The following is a 20441-nucleotide window of genomic DNA, read 5'->3' as shown; positions in this document are numbered from 1 at the left end:
AGCCAATCCTCCACCCACGCCAGAATATTACCCCCAATCCCGTGATTTTTTATCTTGAGCAATAATCTTTTGTGTGGCACCTTGTCAAATGCCTTTTGGAAGTCTAAATACACTACGTCCACTGGTTCCCCTTTATCCACCCTGTATGTTACTTCCTCAAAAAACTCAAGCAAATTTGTTAAACATGACTTCCCCTTCATGAAACCATGCTGAGTTTGTCCTATTAAATTATGTTTATCCAAATGTCCCGTTACTGTCTCCTTAATAATGGACTCTAACATTTTACCAACCACAGATGTTAGGCTAACAGGTCTATAGTTTCCAGCCTTCTGCCTACTACCCTTTTTAAATAAGGGAGTTACATTAGCAGTTTTCCAATCTGCCGGGACCTTTGCTGAGTCCAGTGAGTTTTGGAAAATTATTACCAATGCATCCACAATCCCTACCGCTACTTCCCTCAAGACCCTAGGATGCAAGCCATCAGGTCCAGGGGATTTATCCGCCTTGAGTCCCATTATTTTACCAAGTACCACTTCCTTAGTGATTTTAATCGTATTTAGTTCCTCCCCCCTTAGAGCCCCCTGTTTGTCCAGTGTTGGGATATTCTTAGTGTCCTCTACTGTAAAGACTGATACAAAATAATTGTTCAGTGTTTTTGCCATCTCCATGTTTCCCACCATTAATTTCCCGGTCTCATCCTCTAAGGGACCAACATTTACTTTCGCCACCCTTTTTCTTTTTATATAACTATAGAAACTCTTGCTGTCTGTTTTTATATTTTTTGCTAATTTACTTTCATAATCTATCTTCCCTTTCTTAATCAATCTTTTAGTTATTTTTTGCTGTCTTTTAAAGACTTCCCAATCTTCCATTCTCCCACTAGATTTGGCTACCTTATATGCCCTTGTTTTTAGTCGGATACTATCCTTAATTGTTAAGTATGTGTATTGTATTGAACAATTAACACAAAGACTTAAACGTATAACTCAAACAGATCTTTACTCGTTGGAGGTAGGGACTACCCGTAGGTCTTTACTTCATGCCCACAGGCGGGAACTGAGGGGAGATCAGTACCCACAGTACTATTTATACCCCTATGGCCAGGAGTGGTACTGCGTATCACTACGCCCTACAAGTAGTGCAGTCCTGTCCATAGGTTTAAAGTAGCACACATATTACATACACAACATTCCTCCCTTCTTAGCTTTACAGTCATCTCCCCATTTAACATAACGTAATAACATATATACATATATAACTTCAGGTTTACATAACAGAATAACATAGATACATAGATAACTTCATGTCAAAACAGATCACAGATTCAGTCTCTGCGGAAAACAGTTCACAGATTCAATCTCTGCGGAAAATAGTTCACAGATTCAGTCTCTGTGGTGTAGTCGGTTCACGTTGCTGGAGTGACTCATTCAATAGTCCTTCCATGGATTTAACAGCTTGAACTTCCGAACTGATTTGGCTCCGTTCGGAGGGACCACGTGTGTGATCTGGTAGGGGTGATAATGGTTCAGATGGTTATCATCTTCTGCTTCGTCCTTTCCTTTTCTGCTTCTTAGAGACTCTCTGGGCTCCCCTGTCAGCTGCCAGCTGTAGCGCCACCATCTCCCTATGTTCCTTAGACTTTAAGTGATTCATCCTGATTTCTGCACTTTGGGAGTTTTCATCACAAGCTGGGCAGACCAGGTCACTATAATATTCAGTGTCACTCAATAGGTCATGGTAATATTCGGTGTCGTCCTGATCTAGGCCAGCGAGAGGGTCTTCTATTTCCTCCATACCCAGCTGGGCGTTAGCCAGCTTTTGTTCCAAGTCCAGACATCTTTCCTGAAGAGACTTCTTCATGCGTACCTCTTCATCCAGCTTTTTCTGGGCTTTCAGCAAGTCGTTTACTAATGACCTCATTTGAGATTTTACTACTTCAACTTCTTTTGGAGATTGATTGATCGGACTATTCAATCCCTCTACCGTAGCAGCTGTTTCAGCGGTCTGTTGTTCTACATTGACGTGAGTCAGCGTACTTTTGGCATCCAAGGGCTGCTCTGTTGCAGTCATCTCAGTCTGTGTTGCCACCTCAGCTCTTCCAATAACCTTTGAGAGCTCCGAACCCCTTTCGTTTGAATATTGAAGTTCGTGTTCAAGTTTTTCCCATTTCAGAGTCCTGTCCTTCAGCATATGCAGGAGTTGGCTGACCGTTAACTCCTCTGACATCAGACGTTTTGTGTGCTCCTGCTCCATTTGCTCCAGCAGCTGCTTCTGTTGTCTTTCCAGATGTTCCCACTCTATATCAAAGAACTCTTTCATCGCATTCATCTCTTGCTCAAAACGGCGAATCATTTGTTCTAATTGCTGTTGCAGTTTGAAATGGAGTTGAGTTCGAGCCCGGTGTCCCTCAGAAATGTGCATGTCAGTAGACTGGACAGACTCAGAATTCTCTATCTCAGTGGAATTCTGTGCTGAAACTTTGTCTTTTGCACACGGGTTGGTCTTACCATCATCAGTTCCAGAGTCTGGGTTGATTATGTTCACCGAGTTCTCACTCGTTATTGTTTGTAGGAAATGCCAGTCGATATTCATTTTCCTAATCCACTCCCATCCTAGTAGTGGAGGACCTCCTTCAGATATCACATATAAGTCCATTATTTGACTTTCTTCGCCCTTGTGGACCACTGTGACCTCAATTTTCCCGATGGGGTACACTCTTTGCCCCGTGTATGTTTTCAATATGAGCTCCGTATCCTGTAGGGGAATATGTTGGAATAACCTTCCATAATCTTTCTTATTTATGACCGTCAATGCCGATCCAGTGTCCAATTCCAGTTTTACTTGGACTCCTTCTATCTGAAGAGTGACCCAAATTGTCTGGAGGTCTGCACCCTTACCCACGTTGAGTACCCTTAAGCTAGCCAGTTCAATACTGCTTAAGCCAGCCAGTTCATTACTGCTAGCGTCTGAATCGGACTCCTGTTCGGCCACCTTGTGTACTTTTGCGTATTTTCCTTGCGGTGACTTCTTGTTGCTGGTCTTCTTCCCTGACCTGCATACTCTAGCTATGTGTCCAAGCCTACCACAAGTTCTACATTCTTGGTTTTTAAACCAACACTGGTTCTGATCATGCGTTGTCTTTCCACAACGATAACATTTGCCAGAACTCACACCCAATTTGTGTGCACTGAGCTCCGGTGACCGTAGCTGCATTACTGCCGTGCCTCTCGCTGCGGCTTCGTGTGCTGCTGCCATAGTGACCGCCTTCTCAAGCGTCAGCTCATTCTCCTCGAGCAGTCGCTTTTGTGTATCCTGTTTAAATAAACCACACACAAATTTGTCTCGTAGTGCATCTGTCAGTCCCGTTCCAAACTGGCAATATTTCGCTAATTTACGCAATTCCAGCAAATATTCAGCATTGCTTTCATGCTGTAGCTGCCTTCTGTCGTAAAATTTAAATCGTTCCGCTAGCATCAGCGGCGTGGGGTTTAGATGATCTTTCAGGACAGTAACAATCTCATCGAACGTCTTATCCGCCGGTTCATCTGGTGATAACAGGTGTTTCAATTGCCCGTATGTCTTCGCACCCATTAAATTTAATAATGTTAGAGCTTTATCTTGGTCACGAATTTTATTGGCCTTACAATAATTTTTTACTCTTTCAACATATATGGCCCAATCTTCGAGGTCACTATCAAAGGTGCTAATATTCCCGTGTTTAGGCATTGTAGATTTGCAATTTCTCAGATTTTCTTTTCTTTACTTGTTATCAAAGATGGCGGCTTCCCGCTCTTGCCGTCGTCCTCCGCCCACAAAATGGCGGTTTTCCCGCGCTTGGCGGTCTTCACCCGTCCCCCGACGCCGTCTCCCTTCAGCCCCGAGTGCGGCCCTTATCTCCGCCGCGATCGATGGCCCGCGCTTTTCACCGCGGCTCTCGCGCCTTCAGTGTCTGCCGACGCTGCGCCTTTCAGCCCGAGTGCGGCCCTTATCAGGGATTGCGATCGATGGCCCTTATCTCCCGATCGCGATCGCCCTTGTACCTCCGACTTCCCCCAGCCCTGTCTTTGCAGCCGACGCTGCTCGGCTTACCCACCACCGAGGTTGAAAAAGAAGCTGCAGGATGTCTTCTGTCCTCCAGTTTTCAGTCGCTGATGGAGGCTTCAGGGTCCTAATGCCTGTCGCTTCCAGTGGGGTGGTGCGGTTTGAAACCTCTCTTCAACGTCCTGTCTGTGGACGAAGCCGCCGTGGAATAACTGCCGCAGGGTAAGAATCTGACTCGTCGCCAGTGTTAAGTATGTGTATTGTATTGAACAATTAACACAAAGACTTAAACGTATAACTCAAACAGGTCTTTACTGGTTGGAGGTAGGGACTACCCGTAGGTCTTTACTTCATGCCCACAGGCGGGAACTGAGGGGAGATCAGTACCCACAGTACTATTTATACCCCTATGGCCAGGAGTGGTACTGCGTATCACTACGCCCTACAAGTAGTGCAGTCCTGTCCATAGGTTTAAAGTAGCACACATATTACATACACAACATTAATTACTTTACTTAGCCACGGATGGCTATCTTTTCTTTTACACCCTTTTTTCCTCAGTGGAATATATTTTTTTTGGAAGTTGTAAAATAACTCCTTAAATGTACACCACTGATCATGTACCGTCTTACCCTTTAATCTATTTTCCCAGTCCACTCTAATCAATTCCGCTCTCATACCATCATAGTCTCCTTTATTCAAGCTCAGCACGCTTGTTTGAGATCCAACCTTCTCACCCTCTAATTGAATATGGAACTCAACCATGTTATGGTCACTCATTCCAAGGGGATCCTTTACTAGGACATTTTTAATTAATCCTGTCTCATTACACAGGACCAAATCTAAGGTTGCTTGCCCCCTGGTCGGTTCAGTTACATACTGCTCAAGAAACCCATCCCTAATACACTCAATGAACTCATCCTCAAGGCTGCTCTGCCCAATTTGATTTGTCCAGTTAATATGATAATTAAAATCCCCCATAATTATAGCTGTTCCCTTATTACAAGCCTCAACTATTTCCTGATTAATACTCCGTCCAACAGAGTTGCAACTGTTCAGAGGCTTATAGACTACACCCACTAGTGTTTTTTTCCCCTTATTATTCCTTATCTCCACCCAAACTGTTTCACTATCCTGCTCCTTTGACCCAATATCATTTCTCTGTATTATAGTGATTCCTTCCTTTATTAACATAGCCACCCCACCTCCTCTCCCTTCCTGCCTGTCCTTCCTGATTGTTAAATAACCTGGTATGTTTAATTCCCAGTCATGGTCACCCTGCAGCCATGTTTCTGTAATGGCCACAAGATCATACCCATATGTCGTTATTTGTGCCATTAACTCATTCATTTTGTTACGAATGCTACGTGCATTCAGATAAAGAACTTTCAAATATGTTTTGTAACACTTAGTTCCTGTTTTTTCCCTTTTTAGTACTTTACTTTTTACTCCATACCTTCTGTCCCTTCCTGACACGTTCTGTTTTTTAATTCCCCCACTGCTACCTAAGACTATGTTTTGATTTGATTTTCTCTGTTGTCATTTCTATTATTTGCTCTCTAGAAACCTCCCCCCCGACTAATTCGTTTAAAGCCCTCTCTACAGCCCTAGTTATATGATTCGCCAGGACTCTAGTCCCAGCACTGGCCAAGTGGAGTCCGTCCCAACGGAACAGCTCCCTCCTGTCCCAGTACTGGTGCCAGTGTCCCAAGAAGCAAAACCCATTTCTCCCACACCAGTCTTTGAGCCACGCATTTAACTCTTTAATTTTATTTATCCTAGCCAAATTCGCTCGTGGCTCAGGTAATAACCCAGAGATTATTACCCTTGAGGTTCTGTTTTTTAATTTGACCCCTAGCTGCTCATACTCCTTTAACAGAACCGTCTTCCTTGTCCTATCTACGTCGTTTGTACCAACATGGACCATGACAACTGGATCCTCCCCCTCCCACTCCAAGTTTCTTTCCAGCCCAGAAGAGATGTCCTTAACCCTGGCACCGGGCAGGCAACACAGCCTTCGGGACTCCCGTTCTTGACTGCAGAGAACCCTATCTATCCCCCTAATGATACTATCCCCTACCACTACAACATTTCTTTTTACTCCCTCCACTTGAATGGCCCCCTGCACCACAGTGCTGTGGCCAGGTTGCTCATCCTCCCTGCAGTCCCCGCTCCCGCACTCACAGGGAGTAAGAACCTCGATCCTGCTGGACAAGAAGAAGGGCTGCGTCTCCTTCAACACTACACCCTGGATCCCTGTACCTTCCTCACTCGTAGTCACACCGTCCTGTCCCTGACCACGGACTACATCTGCAGTAATTAACTTCATAGGTGTGACCATCTCCTGAAACATAGAGTCCAGGAACTTCTCCCCCTCCCTGATGTGTCGCAGTGTCTGAAGCTCGGTCTCAAGCTCCATAACATGGAACTTGAGTTCCTCTAGCAGCAAACACTTGTCGCAGATGTTATCACCGTGAGCCTCAATGGGGACCACCGGCTCCCACATCTCGCAACAGTAACACATCACCTGCTCCATTCTATATAATTAATTAAATTTCTTATTATTAGTTATGAAGACCCTGCCCGGATATAGATGATAATGTCACACGACTATTCAATAGGACTTACCAACTTAAAGGTATAAAAGAGAAGAGAAGGAAGAAAACCAACCAACCAGCTGATCACCAACCTCCTCCTTGAATACTGTCTGTGGGGCCTGTTTGGTTGACTCGTCTCGCTGCTCCGCCTCTGCAGTGATGTCTAAGCCTGGGAGTGGGGAACAAAACAGAGCAAAAAACACACCCTCACCTCCCACTTGTCCGAACTCTCCCACTTAGCAAAACTCCAGCAGCACTCAATGCACAAAGCACTCCGTGCACTGCACTAGCCCCTCCCTTTTTATACCCAGATTCTACTTCCGGTTTAAACTGCCCAAGAGTTTAAAAAACCCTTAAAAAATTAAACTTACTTCAAATAATTGACTTCTTAACACACTAAAATTCACAAAATACACTTAAATGATTTTTCCACCCACTTAGCAAAACTCCAGCAGCACTCAATGCACAAAGAATTACCAATTAGTTCCACTAAGAAACATGAAAGTCAGGAATGAGAAAAAGCCATTCTCCCCATCGAAGCTCATCCCTGTGGAATATTTTGTCATGGCATCTAATTATATTTTGAAAGTCCCTAGGGGTAAAAATTGGGTAGCGCCACTTTGGGCCGCTACCTTCGCCGGGGCGCCCTGAAAAAGAGTGCCCTCACGGCCGATTTTCCCAGGTAGCGCCCCGAGTCCCTCTTGGGGTGCTGCGTGCCAATACGCTGTGGCACGTCAAGCCGCAGTACTGCAGGCCTTCCTCCCCTTATTGAACAGTCCTGGTGTAGCGCATCCTGTTGCCCAGCTGGGCCACCAGGGATCGGGAGTGCCTGCAAACGAGCCCAGCACTCAAAAGGAGTGCCAGGCTCACGGAGAGCAGCCGGCACCCCGCGGGGGGGGCTTCACGGGGGCCGGGGACAGCAACGGGGGCAGGTGCTGGCAGGCAGCCAGCAACAAAAATGGCCGCCCGCCACCTCCCCTTTAACTAGCGCCGCCCCGGCCGCAGGTAGTTCCCCCTGATCCCGGCGGACATAACGTCCGGTGGTAAGTTGGGGGGCGCCACCCAATGTTACAGCTGGGGCGTTGCGCACAGCAATGACATCATCGCCAGTGGCGCAGCGCCATGCGGTGCTAATGGTTAGCGACGCCGCTAACCTCCCACTGAATTTCGCGGGAGGCGTTCATGGCGCCGCGCCCAGGCGCTAGTTGATTTGCGCCCTGTTATAGGGTGCTAACGGGAGGCGCAAATCAACCAAAGTTAACCCCCCTAGTGTTTTTTATCTCTATTACTCTGCCTGGTGGATTATTCCAAACACTTCTCACTATGAAGAACTTTTTCCTAATATCTGTTTTAACTTTCAGTTTCACTAATTTCCATATTCCTGACATCTCCAAGTAATATTTTGGGTTTACCTTAATAGGTAAAATTAATCAACGAATCATTGGTCACAACACATATCTGGCACACTGATCTCTGTGGACAACTCTCCGATCTGGACTTCTGATGAGTGAGGCTCTGTGTTGGGAGCAGAGACTTACATAAAATATTAAATGGTAATTTTTCTATCTCAGCGGGGATCTGCCTCACTACCTCTCCTCAAACTGTAAGGTTTAAACTTTTCTAATCTTTCTTCGTAGCTCATCAGTTTTATTCTCTTCTCTGGGTCCTCAGGATATCTTTTTATGTCGTATTAATACATTATTCTAAGTGTGGTCCAACCAGTGCGTTGTAAGACTCCAGCTTTAGCACACCTTCTGGCAAGTATTTTCCTGTGAACCCTGGTCAGTCAATCCTAACAGCCTCACTACCTGGGAAGTGTAGCTATTTCAGCACAGACCAGGAACTGACCCTGGGATCCTCTTGTCTTAGAACCACACCAGGGAATTCTTTTTCCTCACTGAACATCTGGGGGAGTCCAGTCTCTCTTCTCTGAAGCCTCCCCAATGCATCAATGTCCTCTTGAACATATATTCCAAATGTGACTCCCGATGTGTCAATGGGGATAAAACAACCTGGGGGTTATTTTAGCCAAAGGGTGAAAACAGGCGCTAAATGGTGTTAAGCAACCTCCTTTCTCCTCTGGTTCACAACAACACGTTTCGAGTAAGCATGAGACCTCGTAGTGGAGTATACGGAACAGACTTTATTGATACACAGTAAAGGTGATCAGTCTTAACTGCATACAGAGAGTGGATATTTGGTTTCTGTATCTTTTGAGCACACTCTGACAAACTGTTGAAAACCATGCTCCTTTAGTCACCATATTTTAACTACATCAAAGGAGAATGTTAAAATGACGTATCTATTTCCAAAATCCTCTGAAAACAGACTATGTAAACACGATAGCAAAATACTGCGGATGCTGGAAATCCGAAATAACAACAGAAAACGCTGGAAAAACTCAGCAGGCCAGGGCAGCATCTGCGGAGAGAGAAACAGAGTCAACGTTTCAGGTCAATGACCCTTCGTCAGAACTAGAAAAAAGCAGGAAAGGGAATAGATTTTAAACAAGTTGGGGGCTGAGAAAAGGGGGAGGGGATGAAAGAACAAAAGGGAAGGTCAGTGATAGGATAGAAAGCAGGAGAGATAGAGAGACATTGAGAGATATTGAAGGCCAGAGGAGGTGGTGATGGGACAGGTAAAGGAACAAAGGAACAAATCTATGTAAACAGTTTGAAATTGTTTATCTCAGAACCATTTCCCCAACACAAGACTTCCTTTACCTACTGTTATCTTTAGCAAAAGGACTCCCTTGTTTTATTACCCTAAAATGAAACCACTCATGGGTAATGTCATTACTAACACTCATTCCCTTACACAAGCACTTTATATTTCAGAAAACAAGCAATGCCTTCTCCTCATGGCACTTCAAAGACATCCTTTTTATATCGGAAAGCCTGACAACGCAATCCTTTTGCAACACTTCAATGTCATCCTGTTCATATTGGAAAACCTGTTGCTTTAAGATACAAAAGTTCGACTGTTAACCCTTAACTCCCCAAGATGTCCAACATACATCTCTCCAGGATGTCTAACAAATGGGTGCAGTGCTAATAAGACCAGCCTGTTTGAAAGACTGGATTTAGCACACAATTTTGGTCCTAATTGCTGATTACCATAATTTGAACTTGCCTTAGGTGATAAACCAGAAACCTGCAGGTTTAGCACTCGAGTGCTGATTAGATGCAATTTTTGTGGAGCAGTATATGTGGGTTCCTCGCACCCACTTCCACTGAAGGTGTGGCGTGCCCTGGCTGGCACACAGCGGCGCGTTGCTGAATGGTTCACGGACCAAGGGAGAGGGCGCACAGGTTCTCGGATGCGGCACTGGTGGTTCTGCTGGTTATGCTGATTAACAGGCTGGTAAAAGTGTTATACTCTAGGAGGAAACACATAAATTTAAGTAATTACTGGGACAAGAAGCTGATTAATTTGAGGTAAGCTGTGGTTTGCGGAAAGGTCTTCTCACAGTTTAGCACCAGAGTGTAGATTGCCTTCTCTGAGTAGGTGCTGACTCCTCCTCCGCATTGGGATCCCTCAGATAACTGGGAGTTACCATCACTGTGATACTAACGGAGATGAGGTGGAACCACAGTTAATCTCAGTCTCTTTTATGCACATTCATCAATCATGTACTGTATGTGGTGTTCAACCTCCAAGAACAACTGGAGTTAGTGTTTGTACAAAAAAAAGGGTTGAGAAGGCAGGATGTGCTAATGGAAGTAAGTGAATGCAGCCATAGCTGTTGTTCTGTATATTCATTCAACAAGAAATAAAACAGCTTTACCTTTTATTTCAAGTCTCATCTCAGCAAGTATTTGCTTAGTTCACCTTTGAAGGCATGCAAAAGATGAGAACGGATCTGGTTCAAGTCAGAAGGGGTTTTCATTGAAGATAGGGACAGTCACTGGAGGATGGGCGCAGGCACTGGAGGATGGGCACTGGCACTGGAGGATGGGCACTGGCACTGGAGGATGGGCACAGTCACTGGAGGATGGGCACAGTAACTGGAAGATGGACGCAGGCACTGGAGGATGGGCGCAGTCACTGGAGGATGGGCACTGGCACTGGAGGATGGGCACAGTCACTGGAGGATGGGCACAGTAACTGGAGGATGGACGCAGGCACTGGAGGATGGGCGCAGTCACTGGAGGATGGGCACTGGCACTGGAGGATGGGCACAGTCACTGGAGGATGGACGCGGGCACTGGAGGATGGACGCAGGCACTGGAGGATGGGCACAGTCACTGGAGGATGGGCACTGGCACTGGAGGATGGGCACAGTCACTGGAGGATGGACGCGGGCACTGGAGGATGGGCGCAGTCACTGGAGGATGGGCACAGTCACTGGAGGATGGGCCCTGGCACTGGAGGATGGGCACAGTCACTGGAGGATGGACGCAGGCACTGGAGGATGGGCGCAGTCACTGGAGGATGGGCATAGGCACTGGAGGATGGGCACTGGCACTGGAGGATGGGCACTGGCACTGGAGGATGGGCACAGGCACTGGAGGATGGGCGCAGTGACTGGAGGATGGGCGCAGGCACTGGAGGATGGGCACTGGCACTGGAGGATGGGCACAGGCACTGGAGGATGGGTGCAGTGACTGGAGGATGGGCACTGGCACTGGAGGATGGGCACAGTCACTGGAGGATGGGCACAGTCACTGGAGGATGGGCACAGTCACTGGAGGATGGGTGCAGCCACTGGAGGATGGGCACTGGCACTGGAGAATGGGTGCAGTCACTGGAGGATGGGCGCAGTCACTGGAGGATGGGCACAGTCAATGGAGGATGGGCCCAGTCACTGGAGGATGGGCACAGTCACTGGAGGATGGGCACAGTCACTGGAGGATGGGCATAGTTACTGGAGGATGGGCACTGGCACTGGAGGATGGGCACAGACACTGGAGGATGGGCACAGTCACTGGAGGATGGGCGCAGTCACTGGAGGATGGGCACTGGCACTGGAGGATGGGCGCAGTCACTGGAGGATGGGCACAGTCACTGGAGGATGAGCGCAGGCACTGGAGGATGGGCACAGTCACTGGAGGATGGGCACAGTCACTGGAGGATGGACACTGGCACTGGAGGATGGGCGCAGTCACTGGAGGATGGGCGCAGGCACTGGAGGATGGGCACTGGCACTGGAGGATGGGCGCAGGCACTGGAGGATGGACACTGGCACTGGAGGATGGGCGCAGTCACTGGAGGATGGGTGCAGGCACTGGAGGATGGGCACAGTCACTGGAGGATGGGCGCAGGCATTGGAGGATGGGTGCAGGCACTAGAGGATGGGTGCAGGCACTAGAGGATGGGCACAGTCACTGGAGGATGGGCACAGGCACTGGAGGATGGAGACAGCTACAAGTAACCACAGAATGATGGCCTCGGTCATCCGTGTGTCAGCCGTGGCTCAGTTGTTAGCACCCTTGCCTCTGAGTCAGAAGGTTGTGGGTTCAAATCCCACTCCAGGGGCTTGAGCACAAAAATCTAGGCTGACACTCCAGTGTAGTACTGAGGGAGTGCTGCACTGTCAGAGGTGCCGTCTTTTGGATGAGACGTTAAACCGAGGCTCCATCTACTCTCTCGGGTGGACGTAAAAGATCCCATGGCACTATTTCGAAGAAGGGCAAGGGAGTTATCCCTGGTGTCCTGGCCAATATTTATCCCTCAAGCAACATCACTCAAACAGATTATCTGGTTGCTGTTTTTGGGAGCTTGCTGTGTGCAAATTGGCTGCCCCGTTTCCTAAATTACAACAATGACTGCACTTCAAAAAGTACTTCATTGGCTGTAAAGTGCTTTGGGACGTCCAGTGGTTGTGAAAGGAGCTACATAAATGCAAGTCTTTCTTTCTTTCTTTCGGTCCTTTTGGCTACAGCGATGTGGAATGTAGCCCAGATGTGAGTGATACAGTGGCCATTCTGCAATGGACAGGATCTAGGGCATCTCAATTGGTCACACTGACATGTTTACAAAGAGACTGTATACCTTGTGTGAGTTGCCAATTGCCCCCATTGCCCTTTCTCCTACTTAGTAACTAATTGAGTGCTGCGCTGCCTGTGGACAGGCAGCGCAGCACTCAAACTGCTAATCGCAAGAGATTGGAGCCTCCTTCAGTTCCACTTCAACAGTGAAAATAGATGATGTACTTTGAGGGTTGGAGGGAAAGTGACTGTAACCTCTTTATTTCTGAAAGCATCAACCATAGACTTTACCTTATCACCATGCTCTAAGGTGCTGAGTGAAAGGTGAGTGGGCCACACTGTGGAATCTGCTAATATCCAGGCTTATGTAAACACAGTATTAGAGAGCAGGAGTAAGAGATGGCTGTTCAGCTGTCCATCTCACCTCAATGTGTAGCTGCTATTTCAGGACCTTCCCTGCTCCCCCTCAACCAGTCCCTTATTGACTCATAAATCTGCTTCCCTTTTGGAATAAACAAATTGGTTGACATTAGTCACACGCAGTGTCAGCCTATTCCAGTGGGACCTCAGGACATCCCAAAGCGCTTTACAGCCAATTAAATACTTTTGAAACGTAGTCACTGTTGTAATGTAGGAATGTAGGAAACGCAGCAGCCAATTTGTGCACAGCAAGGTCCCACAAACAGTGACCAAATTATCTGTTTTCTTTTCCTATATTGTTTGAGGGATATATGTTGGCTAGGACACCGGGGAGAACTTCCCTGCTCTTCTTTGAAATAGTGCCATGGGATCTTTTACGTCCACCTGAGAGAGCAGACGGGGCCTCGGTTTAACGTCACATCTGAAAGAAGGAATTAAATAAATATTTTACATTGGTTTTTACGAATGATGTAGATGTACGAGAGGAAGATATCGAACAAATGCTGCAGATACCTGTAGGAAAGGAATTGGTTCTGAAAACATTAGCAGCTCTCAAAGTCGTTAAGTCCCCAATGGCTGCACCCTAGGCTGTTGGAGGAAGTCAGGTAGGAGATAGCAGAGGCTCGATTGCAGAATAAAATTGGTTCTGAACAAATTAGCAGAAATTAGTGTGGATAGGTCACTGGGCCCTGTCAGCATGCACGCTCAGCTTTTGAAAGAAGTCAAAAAGGAGATAGCAGAGGTCCTGACCACAATTTTTCAATACTCATTAAATATGCAAATTGTGTCATTAGCTTGGAGAGTAGCCGATGTAACAACTTTGTGCAAGAAAGATAAATCAGGTAACTATAGACCAGTTAGTCCAACGTGAGTTGTGGGCAAACTCTTAGAATCCATAAATCAAGATAAAATTAATGAACATTTACAAACGCATGGGTTAATCAAGGACAGCTAACATGAATTTATTAAAGACAAGTTAATTAATTTAATAGAGATTTTTGAAGAAGTGGCTAATGAGATAGATCCATCTATGCACCAGGATTATGGCAGCCATGAAGCAAGGGAAGATGCAGGGCTACGAGAAGAGAGTAAGGCAGTGGGGTTAGTTTTGGATTGCACTAGTGATGAACAGGCACAGACATGATGGGCGGAATGGCACTCTTCTGTGCTGTAAGAGATTACACAAACTAGGGTTGTATTCCCTGGAAGGGTGTTAGAAGTTTGGAACTCTCTTCTGCAAATGGCAGTTGATGCTAGATCAATTAATTTTGAATCTGAGATTGAAAGATTTTTGTTAACCAAAGGTATTGAGGGATATGGGACAAAGGATATGGAGTTAGGTCACAGATCAGCCATGATCTCATTGAATGGCGGAACAGGCTCGAGGGGCTAAATAGCCTACTCTTGTTCCTAAACACACATGTTTCTATGGTATATTCTCAGGCTGATAGCATCTATTTGCTCTGATTTTGTAGGACAGGTTGCTCACAACCTTCAGGAGAGAACCCTCACAGACAACCTAACCTCCATCACCTCAATTGGCATGAGGAGCAGGCCCTCCAACTAATTGGTAGGATGGCTATTGAGGAAGTGGGTGAATTAGAACTTGGTGGCTTTGTGCCAGCCCAGCAAGGTAAGCTAGCTTGAATATTGTCTTCTTGCTGGCTCTTTACATTCAGTCAAGGACTAATAAGCAGCCACGTCTGCTGCTCAGCTGCAAAGCATCGTATTAGCCTTGCTACTTTATGCGCAGCCATTGGCTGCATACCCTATGCTAACACTTGTTCCTTTCTTTTCGTGCCGCCCAAGATGATGCGAAGACCAGGGAGAAGCAAGAGGCAGCCCCATAACATAAGCACCTGTCAAACACTCCAGATCCTTCAAGCACCAGTACAGATATACACCCTTCGAAGAATCATAGAGGGAGACGGCAAGGAGCACTCGGTCGATCATTGAGCACCAGTGAAGGGGGAGTAAGTGCAGGTGACAGACGAGCTCCAACAAGAGAAAATTATGGATAAACAGACAACTGCTGGGGGATCCATGGATTTGTACCTTGCAGGCTGCGTACTGTTCTGTGCTGATTAGTCAGCAGACATGCCTCGCACAGACCTTTGAGAATCTTCAGAGCTCCTTGCATGGAATGGCAGAGAACATGCAGCGGGGCTGCTCTGACATCTGTGTAGATATTCAACAGGGTTTCAGGAGCCTGCAGGGCACAGTGGAGCAAGTCTCCATAGTAATGTGTGGGGCGGTACAGGCGGTGGGGGAGGACACAGGGCTCAAGCACTGATACTACTATTGAGACCTTGGGCTCCAATGAACATTGGTGTTGGGGGAAAACATTCTGGGATAGTTGTGAAGACAAAGGGATTCAGTCCTGCCTGTTGGTATGTGGCAGGCGTAGCACTGATAGGACCATAGGGCTGTTCATGTTGCTTTTAACTGCAAGTCCAGTCAGTCACTCCTTGACACTGGTTTGGCTGGCCTTGTGTCTGCCTCGTCCAATTCTTCTCTTCTGCAGTAAAGGCTGTGGACTTGCCTTACAGCCCTTTGGGATGCACGAGTTCCTCTCTATAAGTGGTGAAGTTGTGCAGCACAGATCAGACACAGATGATCTTGCATACTTTGTCAGGGCTATAGAGCAGGCCCCCACCTGATCTGTCCAGACAGTGGAAGTCCTGCTTCACCACGTTGATCAAAAGTTCACCAGAATTTGGGCGGAGGCCTGAGTCTCATTGCACTTTCTATTTGCCTCAAGTGTGGGAATTCCTGACTGGTGTTAACGGCTAGGGCTGCGAGGGGTAGCCCTGCTCTTGCAGCAGTCTGCTTGCTCCGTCAAAGAGCTGTGGCCTGGTGCAAGATGATATCATGGCTGCTGCTAGAGTATCTTACAGTCAGCTGCGTTATTGTGTTTTTGGTGGTCCAGTACCGGCAGAACATTGATGGAATAGTCTCTTTTTAATTCATATATGTTCTAGGTGCTCTGATAGCTACACAGGCACCATCAACGAGCCCTGCGCTTTTGAGAAACCAGCTACCTGGTAAAAGTCCTGCGCCTTCTCGGATTGTTGCCTCCTTTCCATGAGGACTGTGGCATGTGTTGTCCCTGGTAAACAATGCTTCGGTGACCTGCTTGGTGCATTGGTGTGCCGACGTCTGACTAATCTGGCAAATGTCGCCAATGGTGGCGCGAAAGGACCCAGTGGCATAAAAACAAATCAATACTGTGGTGACTTTCACTGCAACTGGTGGGACTGTCCCTTTGGTGGATCTAGTCTGGTCAGGCTGCAGAAGATGGCATATCTCAGTGACAGCTTGCCTACTGAAGTGTAGACGGTGAAGGCAGTCACTGCAGACAAGCTGAAGTACTTGTGCCTGGATTAGATGATGTGGTTCCTGGATCCCCTGCAGGTACTGGAGGTGCAAGCGCATCTGCCTTGCCTCGCTCCACTGGAACTCCTCTTCCCTCTCCAGACCCAAGGCAGTCATTGGCAGGGCTCAATGGAAAGCTCATGCTGAGTGCAGTTGACACCTCTTCTTTTTCTTCTTAGGCAGTCCCTCGGAACCGAGGATGACTTACTTCCACATTAAAAATGAGTTCTCAGGTGACCGATGAGTCCAATGCGGGACCCACAGTCTCTGTCACGGGTGGGGCAGACGGTGGTTGAAGGGGCGGGTGGGTGGGGTGCTTGGGTTGACGTGCGCTCCTTACGCTGCTTGCGCTTGGCTTGCACTTGCTCCGCGCTTGGCTTGCACTTGCTCCCGGCGAAGAGACTCGAGGTGTTCGGCGCCTTCCCGGATGCTTCTCCTCCACTTTGTGCGGACTTGGGCCAGGGATTCCCAGGTGTCGGTGGGAATGTTGCACTTTTTCAAGGAGGCTTTGAGGGTGTCCTTGAAGCGTTTCCTCTGCCCACCTGGGGCTCTCTTGCCGTGCCGGAGCTCCGAGTAGAGCGCTTGTTTTGGGAGTCTCGTATCGGGCATGCGGACAACGTGACCCGTCCATCGGAGCTGATTGAGCGTGGTCAAAGCTTCGATGCTGGGGATGTTGGCCTGAGCAAGAACACTGACGTTGGTGCGCCTATCCTGCCAATGGATTTGCAGGATCTTGCGGAGGCAGCGTTGGTGGTACCTCTCCAGTGCTTTGAGGTGCCTGCTGTCCATGTCTCTGTTGACACCTAGTGGCAGCAGAAATACTGCTATTGTAGGTGACTAGCAAAGGAGAGCTAAATAGCAGAAGAACAGCAGCAAGCGGAAGAAACAGAATAACTGCACTAGCTATACTGACCAAAGTTCAGTGATACCAAGTCAGAAACAGCGGCATGCAACTATCACAAATCAGGCACCCTCACTTTACGTAGTGCTGTTCTATAGCAAACAGCGTGGAGGCCCACTTTATCCAGGTGCTCAGTGAATGAATGTGCTGCAAAAGTCCACGGGGAATTTATCACGGGACCTCGCTAGATTGAAATAATTTGCCGGGCAGTAATCGGGCTTGAAGCAGGACCTCTAAAAGTCAAGAGAATTTCCTCTCCCACGAAATCGAAAGTTCAGCAGCAAGTGCGGCCAAACCTACCTGCCCAATTCCACGGGGCTCCCTTATTGTAGGTGGGGCCAGTCCCCGAGGCCACGTCAGGGACTTGGCCCTCGTATTTCCAGACCTTTCTTGTTTTTTTAAAATGGGGGCTGTCAGTCTGTTGGAGCAGTCACTGCTCTGGGTGCGTCACTGTACTGTGTGTGTCAATGCACTGTGTGCGTCACTGTACTGCGTGCGTAGGTTGAACACATTGACCCCGAAGGCAGTTTCTCTCAGTAGCTGCTCTCTCTTATTCCTTTAAAATCATCACCTTTCAGAGGATGATTGGAAAAAAGGCTAAAAAAGATTGGCTTGGGAGCTGGGATTCCAGAAAGTTAAAGAATCTTAACAGTAACTCTACATGTGGCTGTTCACACTGAAAAATATTCGGACCCTCATGCAGGCGGCAGGGAGGCCATTCAAGCGCTTGGAATTGAAATCTTGACCCTCAGTTGCCTCCACCCTCGAACATAGCAGGCTGGAGCAGCTAAACACACTCTAAATATAGCCTACATTTTAGTGTGAATCTGTCGAGAAGCTCATCTGAATGCTAAACTAATATTAAAATGCCTGCAGTGCAGGTTCTGTGTATGTTAGAATGGAAACCTGTGTAAGTGGCTGGATAAAATGTCAGATAAACAGGATTGTCAGCTTAAAGAGCGAGCCTGGCACTGCCCACGGTTTCAGAAAATAGACACACACGTGGGTAAGGTAAATGACTGCATATGAAGCAGTGTTAACCGGAGGTGGTGATTATCTCCATCCTCCCCGACTGTTTGCTCACACCTGCTCGTAGTCAGTCATTCAGCTGTGGATTGTGCTGGAGGCTCGTGGCTTGATGTTTCCCCTTTTCTCCTCTCCGTCATGTTTGCCAGGATTTTCATCCCGAAGAAGCACCGGCAGCGGTTCGACGAGGTGGTGTCGCAGAGCCTCATCAGCAAGGTCTGCAGCACCAAGAGCAGGGCCGACAGCACCAGCCGCCTGCGCAGGAGCCGGAGCGAAGATCACCAGGAACGCCTGCTCGTCTCCACCCGCGCCAGCTCAACCCCTCGGAACCCGGAGGAACCAGGGCAGAGCATCAGAAAGACAGGCTCTATCTTAGGAGGCAGTGTGAGGGCAGCAGCCTCCCGCAGGTAAAGAAACTGGGTTCCTCTCTCATAGATTCAGTATTAATCATGTATTGTAGTATGAGTGCACAGAGCTCTGCAATAATGCTACCATTGTGACACTGTCATTAAAAGACTCCTTGAAATAACACATGAGTCAGGTTTCGGTAAATTGTCAAGGTATCGTAGGGGGAGCTCTATCCATACTGTGTTTTACCTGAGCTTGGTGTGCTTGATGGGGTGATGCAGTGTTATACCCCTTGGAGATACTTGTGTCATGTTTGCACTGAACAGTACCTGTGTTGCCAAAATTCCAATGGTGTGTGTTTACATTGATGCATCTTTCAGACACATGAACACCATATTGTGTTTGAGTTGATACAGGCTTGTGTGGTGTGTGTTGTGTTCTTGTGCAGTGTTTGCATTGGTGTGTTTTCGAGTTGAGTTTGCATTGGTGCGTTCTCGAGTTATCGTTGCTTTGGTGCATTCTTGTGCTGTGTTTGCATTTGTGCACTATCATGTCATATTTGCATTGCTGCGGTCTTATGCTTTGTGTTGTGCCTTCGTTTGTCGTGTATGCTTCAATGCATCTTGTACAGTGATTGTGTTGGTGCACTGTTTTGAATGTGTCGGTGTGCTCTCGTGTTGTGAATGTGTTGACTTGGATAGAGAACTGGTTGGCGGATAGAAAGCAAAGAGTTGGAATAAACGGGTCGTTTTCCGAGTGGCAGGCAGTGACTAGTGGGATACCGCAAGGATCGGTCCTAGGACCCCAGCTGTTCACAATATATATTAATGATCTGGACGAGGGAATTGGATGTAATATCTCCAAATTTGCAGACGACACAAAGCTGGGTGGGAGGGTATGCTGTGAGGAGGATGTCGTGAAACTCCAGTACGATTTGGACAGGTTGGGTGATTGGGCAGAAACATGGCAAATGCACTATAATGTGGATAAATGTGAGGTTATCCACTTTGGTGGCAAAAACAGGAAGGCAGATTATTATTTGAATGGCAATAGATTGGGAAAAGGGGAAGTGCAAAGAGACCTGGGTGTTCTTGTGTACCAGTCGCTGAAGGTAAGCATGCAGGTGCAGCAGGCGGTTAAGAAGGCAAATGGTATGTTGGCCTTCGTAGCAAGAGGGTTCGAGTACAGGAACAAGGATGTCTTGCTGCAGTTGTACAGGGCCTTGGTGAGACCGCACCTTGAGTATTGTGTGCAGTGTTGGTCGCCTTATCTGAGGAAGGATGTTCTTGCCATGGAAGGAGTGCAGTGAAGATTCACCAGGCTGATACCTGGGATGGCAGGAATGACGTATAAGGAGAGATTGTGTCAATTAGGCTTATACTCACTGGAGTTTAGAAGATTGAGAGGGGATCTCATCGAAACCTATAAAATTCTGTCAGGCCTGGACAGACTAGATGCAGGAAGGATGTTTCCGATGGCCGGGGAGTCCAGAACCAGGGGTCATAGACTAAGGATAAGGGGTAAGCCATTTAGGACTGAGATGAGGAGGAATTTCTTCACCCAGAGAGTGGTGAAACTGTGGAATTCTCTGCCACAGAGGGCGGTGGAGGCCAGTTCGTTAAATATATTCAAGAAGGAGTTGGATATATTTCTTAAGGATCAAGGGATATGGGGAGAAGGCAGGGACAGGGTACTGAATTTGGATGATCAGCCATGATCTCATTGAATGGCGGGGCAGGCTTGAGGGGCCGAATGGCCTACTCCTGCTCCTATCTTCTATGTGTCGGTGTGCTCTCGTGTTGT

At 47.5% G+C, this 20441-nt stretch overlaps 1 protein-coding gene across 1 annotated transcript in view; it reads left to right on the top strand.

Moving 5' to 3' along the window:
• Positions 1-20441, top strand: part of grid2ipb (glutamate receptor, ionotropic, delta 2 (Grid2) interacting protein, b) — a 186422-nt gene that overhangs the window by 38194 nt on the left and 127787 nt on the right. Inside the window, 1 exon segment of the mRNA XM_086002222.1 lies at positions 18440-18697. Within this exon segment, the coding sequence (XP_085858348.1) occupies positions 18440-18697 (258 nt within the window).

This window comes from Somniosus microcephalus, chromosome 11, assembly GCF_052327205.1.
Source record: "Somniosus microcephalus isolate GS21.2 chromosome 11, FLI_Smic_1.0, whole genome shotgun sequence".
In the NCBI taxonomy this organism is placed as follows: domain Eukaryota; kingdom Metazoa; phylum Chordata; class Chondrichthyes; order Squaliformes; family Somniosidae; genus Somniosus; species Somniosus microcephalus.
Note: the sequence above shows the minus strand (reverse complement) of the source record. Positions and strands in the feature narration are given on the sequence as shown.